The 14,590-nt window shown below is 55.7% G+C and overlaps 1 protein-coding gene across 1 annotated transcript; it reads left to right on the top strand.

Moving 5' to 3' along the window:
• The first annotated feature begins 704 nt into the window (after positions 1–704).
• On the top strand, positions 705–14,354 carry SPACA6 (sperm acrosome associated 6). Its single transcript, XM_026488323.4, has 10 exons — positions 705–2,882; positions 3,344–3,421; positions 9,094–9,162; positions 9,764–9,787; positions 10,129–10,206; positions 10,326–10,432; positions 10,511–10,513; positions 10,795–10,951; positions 11,030–11,240; positions 11,941–14,354. Exons 1-10 carry the CDS (start codon positions 2,669–2,671, stop codon positions 11,972–11,974), a joined length of 975 nt encoding a protein of 324 aa, XP_026344108.3. The 5' UTR covers positions 705–2,668; the 3' UTR covers positions 11,975–14,354.
• The last annotated feature ends 236 nt before the right edge of the window (positions 14,355–14,590 follow it).

Below are 14,590 nucleotides of genomic sequence, written 5' to 3'. Positions count from 1 at the left end.
AGGGGGAGGGGGACCCAGACCTGAGGGAAGTCCAGCGCCAACCCCTTCCCCAAATCGGGCCTATCGGCCCAGAGAGTTTATGTCTCCATCAACGCTGCGTCCGGTGACCTTGAACAAGCCCTGACCCTTCTCTCTGGGTCTCAGTTTCCCCAAGGAGAAATTTGTTGGGGGAGTGGGGAGATGCTCGGGTCCTGCAAATCTTTAAGATTCTCAGCTCCCCTCTCACCCCCTCCTCAGGCCCCAGGCAGCCCCGGGGCATGCTGGGAACCCGGCCTGGGCTCTGGGCCAGGTTGTGGGGGGGCGGGGGCAGCCTCCTCCCTTCCCCTTCCTCCCCACCTTGGCCTGACTCTCGCCCCCGCCTGAGGGTCTGGGAGGTTGGGAAGGAGGGAAGGGGGATGAGAGCCGGACCCGACTCTGGCCCCCCATCTCCTCCTTTCCTCCTCCGCCCCCTTCCCGCCTCTCCTCCCCCTCCTCAGCAGGTCGCTACCCCAGCCCTGGGCCCCTTCTCGAACCACCCCCACCCCACCCCCAGCTCCAGACCTGGCTCCGAGCTGCGAGGGGGAGGGAGAGAGGGAAGGAGAAAGACAGAGAGAGAGAGAGAGAGAGGCAGAGAGAGGCAGAGAGGGGGCGAAGGAGAAGGAAGGGAGAAAGAAGGGTGGGAGGGGAGGGAAGGGAGGAAAGAGACAGGGGGAGACAGAGATGTGAGATGGAGAGAAAGGGAGAGGAGAAGGGAGAGGGCCAGAGACAGAGACCTTGAGGAAGAAAGAGACTGAGAGAATGAGAGACAAAGAGAGAGGGAGGGAGGAGGACCAGGGAGGAAGAAAGACAGAAGGGAAAGAAAAAGAATGAGAAAGGAGAGAGAGGGAGAGGCCATCTGCAGGGGAGAGCGCCGGAACCACGGAGGGGAGAGAAGGACGACAGCGAGAGCGGAGAATGAGCAGTGCAGAGCCGAGAAGCAGACGCAGGAGGTGGAGACCAGGTAAGCCTGGGGCTGACACGGAGACCAGGCGCAGCAGAAACAGACAGCAGGAGGAGAGAGCTGGAAAGATGGAGATGAAGCGTGGGACCGGGAGAGCAAGACAGACAGAACTGGACCGAGGGACCGACCTGCGAGTCGCAGGTGCACACTTTTAGCCCTGGGGTGGGGAGGCTGGGTGCTGGGCCACCGCCTACCAGGCCCGGCTCCTCCCACTTGCCCGGCTCTGGCCAAGCCTCTCCCTTGGTCTCCGGGTCTCCGGTTCCCAGGGAGGCCTTCTCCCCTGCCCACTGGGGGAGCTGACAGCACCTGGGCTGGGGAAGCGTAGTGCTCGGGGGTCATAGCTGCCATCGTTATAAATGATGGGAGGCCAAAAGAAGAAATGAGAGAGGGGGAAAATATCCAGAGGCTTGAAGGTTTCCTATCCCGCCTGCGCCCTAGTCCTGGATTCCAGAATCTGACAGGTAGGTAGGGAGCTGCTTGCCCAAGAGGCCAAACTCTAAAACAGGTGAGGCTCCCTCTGACTCCGCATCCAGGAAGCCCGGCTATGCCTTCCCCAGGGAGGCAGGTCTGGCTGGACTCCCAGGTCTGAGGGAAGAGGGGGCTGGGGGCCTGGACTTCTGAGTCTGAGAGGGGAGGGGCCTACTGGCCTGGACTCCAGGGACCTTTGAGGAGGAAGGGGCTAGGGGCCTGAACTCCTGGGTCCCTGCTGAGGAAAGGGCCAAGGGACTGATTCCTGGGTTCCTTGGGGAGGAGGGGGCCGGGGGCCCGGACTCCTGGGTCCTGGCACCCACCCGTAGAACCGACCTTGCGGGGCCTTCGCCGCACACAAGCTCGAGTCTGTGGGTCCGTGTCGGGGGCTCACCATCGCGGCTGGGGTCTTCCCGGCCCTCCCCACCCTCCCTGGCCCCCATCTGTCCGTCCATCCGTCTGTCTGTCCACCTGCCGCGCCCCCCGGGCTGAGGTAGGAGGTTGTATAGTTGAGGAGGACACCCACGGAGATCACTATACGGCCTCCTAGCTTTCCCCAGGCTGCGCCCTGCACGGGACGCCCGGCGGGGACCCCAGCCCCTGACCGCTGCCCCATGCCGGGGGACCCTGGGAGGAGGAGCTGGGCTGTCTCTCCTGTCCTGTCCTTCCGTTCCCTCCTCCCACTTCCCTCCAAGAGTTTCTCTCCCATGAAGAAACCTCTATTTTGCCTTCTCTGTCTTTCCATGTCCACTGTGTGTCTGAAGTCTGTTGTGTGTCTACACAGCGGCCTCTCGGACTCTCTCCATCTCTCTCTCGTTGTGCTTTCTGGTATCGCTCCATGTCTCAGTTTCTGTCTCGCAGGCTCTCACAGTATCTCTGTGCCATCTCCACTCTGACACCCCCACCCCACCCTACGCCAGGGCCTGTCAGGCCACCACCCACCGCACTGCCAGCCTCTGGGTCCCTGAGACCCTTTAACCTGTGAGGACATCCAGGGTCACAGGTGAGGTTCTTGGGAGCCTGGCGTCCGGCCCAACCACAAGCTTGGGGATTGCCCGCCTGAGCCCGGACTCCTCACACCCTTTCTCCTTGGAAACCCAGAGCTTGACATTTGACCAGCCACAGAAATCCAACCTCTGACCCCATACCACGTGCCCCTCCCCCACCCCGTGGTGACCTCACAAAGGTCGCCAGCTTTTCCCTGGGCCAAGACCCTCCATTATGGCCCTGCTGCCCCAAGGCAGTGCTGTCCCATCTGCCCTGGTAGCCCTCATGGTCTTCAGGGCCCCGGCCTGGGCCTGTCTCCTCTGCTTCACGTCCCATAAGGAGCGCATCCGCATCTGCCAGATCTTTGCTGGTACCGAGGGCCCCGAGCTGGAGAAGTGCGAGGAGGCATTCGCTGTTGCCTTTAAGGGCCTCCTAGATACTGAAATCAGTGAGGAGACCTGCCACTTCCTCCGGGGTCCTGGGGGTGGGGTATGAACAGGGAGGTTCTAGAGCGCATGGAGAACCGCTGAGAGAGATTCACCCAGAGAGGAAGGGTGGGGGCAGACTTAAAGGGAAGGATGGAGACTGAGGGACAGATTCTGTGAGAGGAGGATAGAGTGGGGGACAGACTCAGAGGGGGAGGAGGATAGAGATGTGGGGGGACAGATTCAGGGAGGAGGCTAGCGATGGGGGACAGACTCCAGGAGGAGGACAGAGATGGGGGACAGACTCAGAGAAGGTAGGATAGACACTGGGGGGGGAGGGACAGACTCAGAGATGGGGGCATAGCAGTGGGGCGGGGACAGAGACTTGGAGACAGGAGGTGTCTTAGACAGAGAATGTCCATGCCGTGGACTGGTGTTGAGGGAACTGCTTTTCCCAGCCTCTGTCCTCCACCGTCACTCCCAGACTATGATGAGAGAAGCCACCTGCATGACGCCTTCACCCAGATGACGCACTCTCTCCAGGAGATAGCCGCTGCCCAGGGTGAGTGGGGTGGGGATGGTTTGGTGCACGTGGGGTGAAAACCCCCAAGAGATGGATGTGTGTGCAGGGGGCCCCCAGAATGTGGCAGGTCTGGAGGAGGCAGCGCCAGTAAGCTGAGTGAGCTTGATTCCTTGTCGGGGGGAAGGGATGGGCGGATGCTGGTGGGGACCTCCAAGGACAGCGCAGAAATGACTAGAGTCTGAAGCCTAGTAGGGATGAGGTAGACATGAGTTCTGAACGGGCTGTGTGGCTCCCCCTCTTCCTGGCTATGAGGTTCTGGGTGTGTTACTGCCTCCGTCTGGGTTTCAACTTACCCACCTGTAAGGTGGGACAGTGTCCTTGCCTCCCTGATGGCCATGGAGGATAGTGAGAGGGAGGAGTCTCCTGACCCTGCGGACCTCAGAGGGGGAGGGAGGAGGGAGGTGGAGCACTGCTTGCAGCATAAACTGGCCAGTCGTTGGTCCAGGGCTCAGGGGCTTACTTCTACATCTGCTGTTAATGCCTTTTGTTTTCTGCTCTTGCCCACCAAGCTTTCTGACAGTGATACTAAAAGATGGGGAGGTTCCTGTTCACCCAGGGGGCATCTGGGGGGTCAGCATGGAGAAGATTTCAGCTACAGATCCCCCACCCCCAAAGAGAGGCCTGAGCAACTCAAAGCTGAGGTGGGGGGAGGTGCTCAGGACTCCAGAAAACACCCTTTCTCCCCACTTAGGCCATCTGGTCATAGAATTTTGAAGAGAGCAGGAACAAGTCCAGTTCTACATGTAGAAGACCTCTCTAGAGCTGTGTGTGGGATGCACTGGAGGGGGAGGCAGTGGAGGCTGGGAGGCCTGGGTGAAGGCTGGGGTGAGGGAGGCGTGAGCTGGGGCGGGGCTGTGAAGGTGGAGAAGCAGGCATGGACAAAGAAGAGAGTAAAGGGCAGGAGGGATGGGACTCAGGCCTGACGGTCTGTCTGGGGACTGGGTTTGGGGGGGGTAATGGACAGTGCCCAGGGTCCAGCCCCACGTGAGGGTGGGCACTGGGTCCTCCCTGAGACAGGGAGCCCGGGAGAAAGCAGGAGGGGGAGCAGACGGTGAGCTGGGCTAGGACATAGCGATGGTGAGGGACATCAAGGAGGCAGCTAGACACACAGGTCCAGGGTTTAGCTGACAGGTTAAGGAGACCTGAGACTGTCCTGAAGGAGCAGGGCTGTGAGCTGCCGGGGTGGGGGGGGAGGGGTGTCAGCTCTGGGTGTAGAAGGACCCTCTGGGGTTGTGAGGGGGACAGACTGGAGGCCGGGAGAATCTGGTGCAATACGACAACAGGTATTCGTCGAATGTGCCAGAAACAACACTGGGAACATAGCTGTGACCAAATCTGCAGACCACTAGCCCTCAGGCTGCTTATACCGGGGGGGTGGGAGGGGCAGGCAATAAACATCATCAGTGAAATACTACAGTGTGTCGGTTAGTAATCCAGGGTGTGGAGGAAAACGGAGGAGAGAAAGGAACACGGTGCCCAGTGGGGTGATTATTTTAAATAGGTTGGTCAGGGGAGTTGCACTTAAGAAGGTCCAGTTGAGGAAAGACCTGAACCAGGTGACAGAACCATGCAGATAATCAGGGGGAAAGAGTGTTCCAGGCAGAGGGAAGAGCCAGTGCGAAGGGCTGGAGTGGAGTTGGTTGGGGGGGGGGGGTAGCGGGAGATGTCAGAGGCTGCAAAGAACCACATCCTGTAGGACCTCATAGGCCAGTGGTTCTCAAGCCCCAGTGTGTGTCAGAATCTCCTGGGAGCTTGTGGAAATGCAGACTCCTAGGTCCCACCCTCCATTTCTGACCAGTAGGTCTGAGGTGGGGCCAGGAGGTGGGCCTTTCTAGCAAGTTCCCAGCTGCTGCTGCTGCTGCTGCAGGAACCCACTTGGAGAACCGTTCCTGTGGACCCTTGAACTGACTTCTGCTTTTGCTCTTGAGGTGGGAGTCATCAGACGATTTTAGGGAGAGAGAAACAGACAGGGTCTGACCGAGGCCACGTGGGCCAAGGGCAGAAGCAGTGAGACTGGTGAGAAGGTCAGTGGTGATTTGGACCCGTCACAACCCCAAGACAAGGGCTAAGCTGAGAGGGGCAAGCCTGAGGGCGGAGGGGGAGGAAGAGCACAGATCTGACTCTGGGCCAAACCTGCCCCACACATGGGAGAGGCCACGTCTGCACTTACTGACGCTAATTATCCTCTAAAGGATATCTTCATAGCAGCCCTATCAGGTGGGGTTTTATAGCCCCATTTTCCAGATGGGAAAGTTGGGGCCCAGCTGGACAGAAAGGATGGACCCAGGAGATATGGGGACTGGCCTTGTGGGGGACGGGGAGGGGGAGCGGGGGAGGAGGAGGGCAACTTCCAGGTCTCCCAAATGGAGGACCCAAGAGCTGGACGTGCTGACTCAGAGAGGCTCTCGGGGGTGGCAGGTGGTACTGTTTGTGTCTATAAACCAGTGGGTGGTATGGTGTGAAGAGAAGGGCAGTGTGCTTCGGGTAATGCAGCTCGACCACCAGGGGTCAAATGTAGCTATGCGACCTTCGGCCCCCTTCCTAACTTCCCCGTGCCTCCGCTTCCCCATCTCAAACCTGGAGATGGTAATACGCTCGCTGTATGCCAGACACTATTCTCGGTGCTTACGGGCGCACTCTCCTGCAGCCGTCCGGCGGCACATAGGTTGGCACGGGGATGCTTTTATACTGTATGGCATTAAATCCCCCCCTCTCCAGCCCTAATAGACAGACACTGATACTGTCCCCATTTTACCAACCGAGGATCAGGAAACTTACATATTTGGCCGAGGTCATGCAGGCAAGAGGACTTGAAATGGATTGCTTAGGGGGGAGGCAGGTGTGCTCACAGATGGACGAGCCAGGACTCCAACCCAGATGGTCTGAAACAGTTGACGTTTCTAATGATACACACTTCTTTAGGGGAGACTTTGCAACACCCACCTATGCCCCCTTGTGGTTCACTTGAGATAACCTCCACCCCTTGGCCTCTTTGGACATTTCACTCCATCCCTCCTTTATTCCCGCGACGTTCTTGGATATCACACACAGACACATACCCCTGCCATGGCTCACTTGGCTTATCCCACACTCATCCTCCCTATGAGTCACTTGGTTTGGCACAGAGATATTCCTTGGATGACGCCTCCAACATCCTGGCCTCTCATTTGAGCACCCCACTCTGACCACATCCTCCTGACCATCCTGCCTTCTCCAGACCACACGCCTGCCCTGTGGCCCAGGAGAGACCTCTAAGTCCTTGACCCTTCATTTTGAACGCACTTCCTGGCTTCAGTGCCCCCTCTCTCCAGTTTATACCCAAGGATCATCGCATGAGCCACTCTCATCAGTATTCTCAGTTCCTTCCCTTTCGGTATGGGTTGAAATCACAGAGGAACGTGCGATGGCTTAAGCAAGCTAGAAGTCTTGAGGTAGGCTAGAAGTCTTGAGTTTCATATGGCAGCACCACTTCATTTCCTGGGGGACCCAAACCCCTTCCAGCCTCCTGCTTTACTATCCTAGGATGCGGTCCTTATCTTCATGGTTCTGCGTGACTGCTAGAGCTCCAGCCATCGAGTCCAAGTCTCGGGCAGCAGACGGAGGAAGGGGAAGGGTCAATAAGATGGTGCCATTTCTCTCTTAAGGCTCCTTCCTCTAACTCGCACATGACATTTCCACTTCCATTATCAGACCAAAACTTGGTTATATGATAAGTGGTTATATATAACCACATAACTAGCTGCAAGGGATATTGAGGAATATAGTCTTTTAGCTGGCCGGTTGGCGGGGCTGGGGGTGCTTTCCCAGCTGACATGCAGTGTGATGTTACTACAGAGATAGTTGGAGGCAACTAGCAATCCCTGTGTATTAGTTTGCCAGGGCCGCTCTAACAAAGTGCCATATACTGGGTTGCTTAAACAACAGGAACTCATTGGTCACAATTCTGGAGGCTAGAAGTCCAAGACCAAGGTATCAGAGTGAGCAGGGTTGGTTCCTTCTGAGGCTTCTCTCTTTGGCTTGTAGATGACCATCTCCTCTCCCCCTGTGTCTTCACATGGTCTTCCCTCAGTGTGTGGGTGTCCAGATTTCCTTCTCTTTTAAGGCAATCAGTCATACTGGATCAGGGCCCACCCTAATGACCTAATTGTAACTTAATTACCTCTTTAAGGCTGTATCTCCAAGTACAGTTAGATTCCGAGGTACTGGGGGTTAGGGCTTCAACATTATGAGTTTGGGAGGGACACAATTCAGTCCATAACACCTGCCACATTCCCTTCTTTCTTGATTTTATTTATTTATTTGAGAGAGAGCGCAGGGGGAGGGGCCGCGGGAGAGGGAGAGAGGGAATCCCAAGCGGAATCTGCATTGAGTGTGGGGCCCAACGCAGGGCTCGATCTCACAACCCTGAGATCACGACCTGAGCGGAAATCAAGAGTCAGACACTTAACCAACCGAGCCACTGAAGCGCGCACATCTGCTACACGTCGAATTTCCAAGACCACCTCCACCGGTAAATCAATCCAGCCAGTCATCCGCTTTGGGAAGAGCCACAAACCTTACAGTTTGGAGGCCATTACAATGGTCAAAACTCCAACAGCCATAAGAACAGAGATCCAAAAGAGTCAAAGGGGTAGAAATGAATAGTCTGGAGACCATGCAGAAGTGGCAGGTGCGTGCCCTGTCGTAAGGGGGTGGGGGCCACTAAGCTCTAGCTAATTGCTGCCTCATGAAAATACAGTCCCTTGTGTTATAGCTCTCCAAATTTTGTAAATGATGCCAAACATTTTATGTGACTTTCCCAAATTTTTTACGATGGCAACTGGTTCATTTTTAAAAATACTTTTCAGTCCAAATATAACACATTCAAGGGATGGACGGAAGCCACAGGCCACCAGTTGTGGTCTCATTCCAGCTGGATCCTGGAATTCATTCTACACATATGTACTGAGCACTCACTAGGACTCAGGGCCCTCTCCTGGGTTCTGGGGATACAGCACTGAAGAATGACATGTGTACTAACTTAAGAGACAGACTTAAATGATCATTGTATATATAAATATATAGAATTGTAAACTGGTGAGAACTCTGAATGGAATGAAAGGAACAGTTCGAGAGGCAAAAATAGGGAACTAGATTAGATTAGATTTATTTCTGGTCAGGGAAAACCTTGAAGGAGATGACATGAGGTAGGAAATGAAGGATGAGGAGGAGTAGGGGGAAAGATCTGTAGAAACACGCCAGCACATGCAAAGGCCCTGAGGTGCTAGGGAATGTGGTTTTCATACCAGGGGAAATGAAAGGTGGGCAACAGGGATGGAATAGAGAGGCAGAGGAAACTAGGCCAGACCTTGTAGGGCTGACTAGAACTTGGTGAGGAATTTTATCTTTAGCCTCCACTGTCCTCTAAACGATATCAATGCAAGAGGATGCAGAGGAGGGGCTCCAACAGAAAGATAGACCAGAGGCAGACGGAAGGAGACTTGGAGATCTGTCAGCCTTCTAGGTAGACAGGGTGGGAGGAGGTGAGACTGGGATGCTTTATATCCTAGAAGTGGGGATGGGGAGGAGTTGAGGAAGAGACAAACACTGTGATAGCAAGTTGACGGGCCTTGAGGAAGGGTCTTACTACAAGATCCCCCTCCACCCTCCAGGCTCCTTTAAGGTTGCTTTTCCTGATGCTGCCGAGAAAATGCGGAAGGTCATTACGCAGCTTAAAGAAGGTAACACACACACACAGAGAATCCTAAAATCCTGAGCCAGCCATTGTCTCCCCTCAGCCCAGTCTGTCTGAGCTTCTTCCCCTGCGATGAACACTCTAGAATCTGGTCCCCGCTTCAACAGAAGATTTCCTTTGCAGCTAGGATCCCATTTGGGGATGATTCTGTCCCAGATTAGCCCGGGCCTCTCTCTGGATCTGTCTGGCCCTATGCACTCTGTGACGTTTCCTTTCCAACTGGTCATTCTCAGTGGGCGAATTCTAGACGGGCCACACCTCTTGTCTAACTGAGCCCCCTCATTTGACCCTGTCCCCTGAAACTATCGTCCAGGGTCTAGCCCCACCCCCTCAATGGAAAGCCCAGGGTTGATCCCGTCTCCTTAGTAAGCAGCAGGCCTGTGCCTGACCTTAGTGGAATACAGCAGGCCTGGCCCCGCCTACAGGTGGAATGCTGCAGGCCTGGCCCCGCCTACAGGTGGGCTGCGGCAGGCCTGGCTCCGCCCCCTCGAAGGAAACCATCTGGCCCAGTAACCCATCCTCTAGGGGAGCTTCAGGGGGGCACTTCCAGGCCTTCCGGGATAGTAACGCTTCCTCTCTCTCCACAGTCCGGGCCTGCATCCCTCCCTGCGGTAAGCACTTCATTCCAAGCTCAGAATTGAGGGGGAAGGGAGGTGGTCGGGAGCGAAACCTGGGACTTAGAACGGGAGACCAATAAGAACCCTGGAGACCAGTAATTAAACCAGGTATTGCTCACAAACCTCATATAAGGCGGGCCTGAAAGCAAAAAGAAGCCAATAAGAGTCCTAGAGGCTGGAGAGTGTTGCGAGCCAGCCAGTGAGCGCAGGGAAGGCGGCGCCCAGGACCTGTCTGGCCGTTAGCGCCCGGGAGCCTTAACAGACCTTAACTTGGCCAAAGGGACCCGGGCTGGGGAACGCAGATGGAGCCCAGGAGCAGCGTTTCCGTCCCACAGGACTCCAGGAGGTCGCCCGGCGTTTCCACTGCCGCGGCTGCTACTCCACGGTCTGCGACCTCCCGCTGGACTGTCCAGGTGAGAGGCGGGGCCTGCAAGGGGAAGGAACCGGACGGACCGGAGGAACGAGAGCTGAGCAGAGAAGGGACCCGGCAAGACGGGGGCGGGCTCGGGCGGTGACGCGGACCTGTTTTCAGTTCAGGACTTGACTGTGATTCGGGGTCATCAGGCTAAGTTCTCTTGCACTGTGAACTTCCAACTGCCTAAGGAGGAAATCACCTATTCCTGGAAGTTCGCAGGAGGTGTGAGTCGGAGCGGGGCCGGCGCGAAGGGCTTAGGACAAGGGTTACGCTTCTCTAGAGGGTGGGGGGTAAGGACGCAGGGGGTGGGGCTCGGGGGAGCTCGGTCTAGATTCAGGCTTCGTGCAAGGGGAGGGTCCCGGGATTTAGAAGTGGAGGCCAGGCTCAGGTGGCTTAGAGGGGCGGGATCGTGCGTGAAGGGTCTGTGAATAAGGGGTTAGGGGTGGGGCCACGGCTCAAGAAGGCGTGGTCTAGCCCGGGGACCGGGCTTGAACGTTACATTTCGGCGAGACGCGGCAGACGGAATCTGACCTGGGCTGGGGCGAAGCGCCTCTCCTCCCGCCGCCTCAGCCCGAGCGTCCCGCAGGTCCGGACGCAGGACGTATCCTACTTCCAAGACCTCCCGCAGGCCCGAGGATACCTGGCGCGGATCCGGCCGGTGCAGCCCGCGCACCGCGGGACTTTCTCTTGTGTGATCCAGCACGACCAGCTCCTCCTGGCGCGGCTCTACTTCTTTCTTAACGGTGCGGGCGGGGCTGCGCAGGGGGCGGGGCTGCGCAGGGGGCGGGGTTCGCGTCTGACTGACGTGCGTGCCCCCGCAGTGACTGGTGCGCCCCCACGTGGGGAGACCGAGCTCCAGGTCTCCTTTCGGGAAGTGCTGCGTTGGGCGCCGCGGGAGGCGGAGATGATCGAACCTTGGAGGCCAAGCCTGGGTGAGCTGTTGGCCAGGCCCGAGGCTCTGACGCTGAGCAACCAATGCCTGCTCGCGGCCGTCGCGGCCTTAGCATCAGCCAGTGCGACCCTTGTGGTGTGGTGAGTTCCCTGGACCCCGGAGTTCCAGCATCCTCTCTCTTTCCTCAGACCTGGTGTCCAGCATCCTCATACCTAGGAGTCCAGGCCCCCGACCACCTCCTCCCTCAGACCCAGGAGTCCAGGCCCCAGTCCTCCCTCAGACCCAGGAATCCAGACCCCCAACCCCCTCCACCCTCCGACCCAGGAGTCTAGGCCCCCACCTCCCTTCTCCCTCAGACCCAGGATTCTAGACCCTCAGCCTCCTCCTCCCTCAGACCCAGGAGTCCAGGCCCCCAGTCCCCTCCTCCCTCAGACCCAGGATTCTAGACCCTCAGCCTCCTCCTCCCTCAGACCCAGGAGTCCAGGCCCTCAGTCCCCTCCTCCCTCAGACCCAGGAGTCTAGACCCTCAGCCCCTCCTCCCTCAGACCCAGGAGTCCAGGCCCCCAGCCCCCTCATCCCTCAGACCCAGGAGTCTAGACCCTCAGCCCCCTCCTCCCTCAGACCCAGGAGTCTAGACCCCCCAGGCCCCTCCTCCCTCAGACCCAGGAGTCCAGGCCCCCAGTCCCCTCCTCCTCCAGTTTCAGGAGTCCAAGCCCCCAGGCCCTCTTCCCTCAGATCCAAGAGTGCAGGCCTTACCTACCTTTGGGACCCAGGCTTCCAGAACCCAGATATCTAATCCCCAACCTCTCCCGCAACACAAATGCCTGCTTGTTTCCCCAGGGTATTCTTTCGATGGTACTTCAAGGGCAACTAACAAAGGTATCTTTTTCTTACTTCCTGATCTTATTTTAATTCCTAAAATAAAGAATACATTTCGGCTCTGTAGATCCGTTCATCTTTGAAGGTGGTCACTGCTACGCAGGTAGGAGGAGGGGCAGCATACCCCCAATATGCCCAGGTGGCTGTTCCTTTAATGACACTAATATGTAGAGCTGTCACAGTGCCAGGTCCTGTGCTAGGTACAGGACTTTAGGTACAAGCCCAGACCCCCCCCCCGGATTTCTGGCAGTTTCTTCGACATTTCAACCTGCAGAAATGGAGCCCTTAACGTCGCTTTGGGGTTTTTTTGTGTGTGTGTTCTTTTTGGGTTTTGGTTTTTGGGTGCAAAAAGGTGATTTTATTAAAGCACAGGGACAGGACCTGTGGGCAGAAAGAACTGCCCTTGATGTTTCTTTGAAAGCCTGTTCCTCCTCAAGGCTTTCCTGCCGAGGGCACCGCCATCCACCCAGCTGCTCATCCGGAAACCTGAGTTTAATTCCTCCTCCACTTCTGCTTCCATGGCTCAGCCTTTTTAACTCCTAAACATCTTGTGTAGCTGGCTTCTCTGCGGTCCCAGTCACTATCGTCCCTTGCCTGGATCACAGCATTCCCGCTCGCCTCCCTGCCCCGACGCAGCTTTGCCCCACCGTGGGCCATCCTCCACAGAACAGCCGGAGTAATATTTTAAAGTATGTCAGATCAGGTCACTCCTCTGCTCAAAAGCTTTCAGTGGCTCCCTGTGTCCATTGGAACAAAATCCAGTTCTTAGTCAAGGCCTCCAAGATGCTCCTGGGTCTGGCCCTTGCTGACCTGGCAAGCCTTGTTCCTTACCGCTCTTCTCCCTGATCTTTCTACCCTGCAGTCTGTCTGGCCTTTGCTTATTCCTTACACCTGTCCTGATTCTTGTCACCCTCGTCAGGACCTGGTTCCATGCTGTTTCCTGCCTAGAATAAGGTTTTGTCCCTTTTGTGTCTAGTTAACTCAGTTATGGTATCCCCTGAAAACCCTTTACATATATTAACCTATTTAATCCCCACGATGACTCTGTGTATCTGGCACTATGTTTGCCGGATTCCACTTCCCTTTTCTTGTCGCCCTCTTTACTTTCTAGCCCCACTAGCCATTTTTTTGTCCCCTGAACATGCAAGGCTGAGTCCCATGTTTGGGCCTTTGCACATGCTTTTCTTCATATTTGAAATGACTTTACTGTGACTCTCACAGAGCTACCTCCCTCTCACTGCTTAGGTCCCACTCAAATGTCATCTTCGCTGACTACTTCCCTCCCCCTCAACTGACATCCCCCTGTTCTAGCTTGTGCGTAGTACTCATTGGGACTTAATGTCAACCTGTGTGTGTTATTCAGATCTGTGTCTTCCCACCTAAAAGATAAGTTCCTTCTGGGCATCTACTCGTTCTTGTTCACTGATATATTCCCCTCTACCCACTCATTCAGAGAATATTTACTAAGTGCCTGGCATTTTCAAGGCACCGTAGAGACAGCAGTGAAGAAATCAGAACAGACAAAAATCTGCGTCCTCATGGAGTTTAGATTCTTTTGGGGAAGGGTGCAAAGAGAGAGGGAGAGAAAGAGTCTTAAGCCAGCTCCACACCCAATGTGGAGCCCAACATGGGGCTCGATCTCCCAGCACTGAGGTCATGACCTGAGCCAAAATCAAGAGTCAGATCCTTAACTGACTGAGCCACCCAGGCACCGCATGGAGTTTAGATTGTAATGGATGGTCAGATAATAAACAAGAAAATTAAGCACAGTAAGACATGGATCAAGGCAGAAACAGCAGGGGCAAATGCCCCTGAGTGCGCCTAGTGTTGGGGATGTGGCCGGGAGGCATCTGGAACAGGACTTTAGGAAATGAATATGCAGTGAGGTCAGAGAGAATGTGAGGGGATCAGATCATGCAGGACCTTGGCCACTGTAAGGTCTGGATTTTCCTCTGAGATGAGAGAGTTATGGGCAGTTTTTGAGGCAAGAAGGGTCATGATCTGATTTGATTTGCATGGCTACTGCATGGATAAACTGTAGGGGACAGGGGTGGAAGCAGGAACCACTGTTAGGTGCTGTGGTAATCTGGACAGCTTTAATTCGGGAAGGAGATGGGGGCAAAGTGGTGACAGTGAGGAGCAGTGGTTCTAGATCTGTCCTGGTGGTAGAACCACTGGGGTTTGCTGATGGATCGGGATGTTGGGTGTGAGGGAAGAAAAGAGAAGGGGCAGGTGTCAATGGTCATGGCAGCAGCAATGTCAGTAGAACCCTCTGCCATGACAGAACATTCTAGATATGCATTGTCCATTGTGATGGCCATGAAGCAGGTCAAATGTGGCCGGTGATACTGAGGAGCTAAATTTATTTTATTTTTTTTAAGATTTTATTTATTTATTTGAGAGAGAGAGAGAGCACGAGCAGGGGGAGCGGCAGGCAGAGGGAGAGGGAGAAGCAGACTCCCCACTGAGCAGGGAGACCGATGCAGGACTCCATCCCAGGACCCTGGGATCATGACCTGAGCCAAAGGCAGATGCTTAACCGACTGAGCCACCCCGGTGCCCCCGAGGAGCTAAATCTATAATCTTTTATAGCTCTAATAATTTAAATTGT

The sequence above is a fragment of the Ursus arctos genome, unplaced genomic scaffold, assembly GCF_023065955.2.
Source record: "Ursus arctos isolate Adak ecotype North America unplaced genomic scaffold, UrsArc2.0 scaffold_19, whole genome shotgun sequence".
Classification (NCBI taxonomy): domain Eukaryota; kingdom Metazoa; phylum Chordata; class Mammalia; order Carnivora; family Ursidae; genus Ursus; species Ursus arctos.
This window is presented reverse-complemented; position numbering and strand designations above follow the sequence as displayed.

Excerpts from the sequence above, each read along its gene's own strand:
- SPACA6 (XM_026488323.4), top strand. The coding sequence starts at position 2,669 with ATGGCCCTGCTGCCCCAAGGCAGTGCTGTCCCATCTGCCCTGGTAGCC. Across the intron at positions 3,422-9,093 it reads GGAGATAGCCGCTGCCCAGG|GCTCCTTTAAGGTTGCTTTT; the intron begins GTGAGTGGGGTG and ends TCCACCCTCCAG. Across the intron at positions 10,952-11,029 it reads GCTCTACTTCTTTCTTAACG|TGACTGGTGCGCCCCCACGT; the intron begins GTGCGGGCGGGG and ends GTGCCCCCGCAG.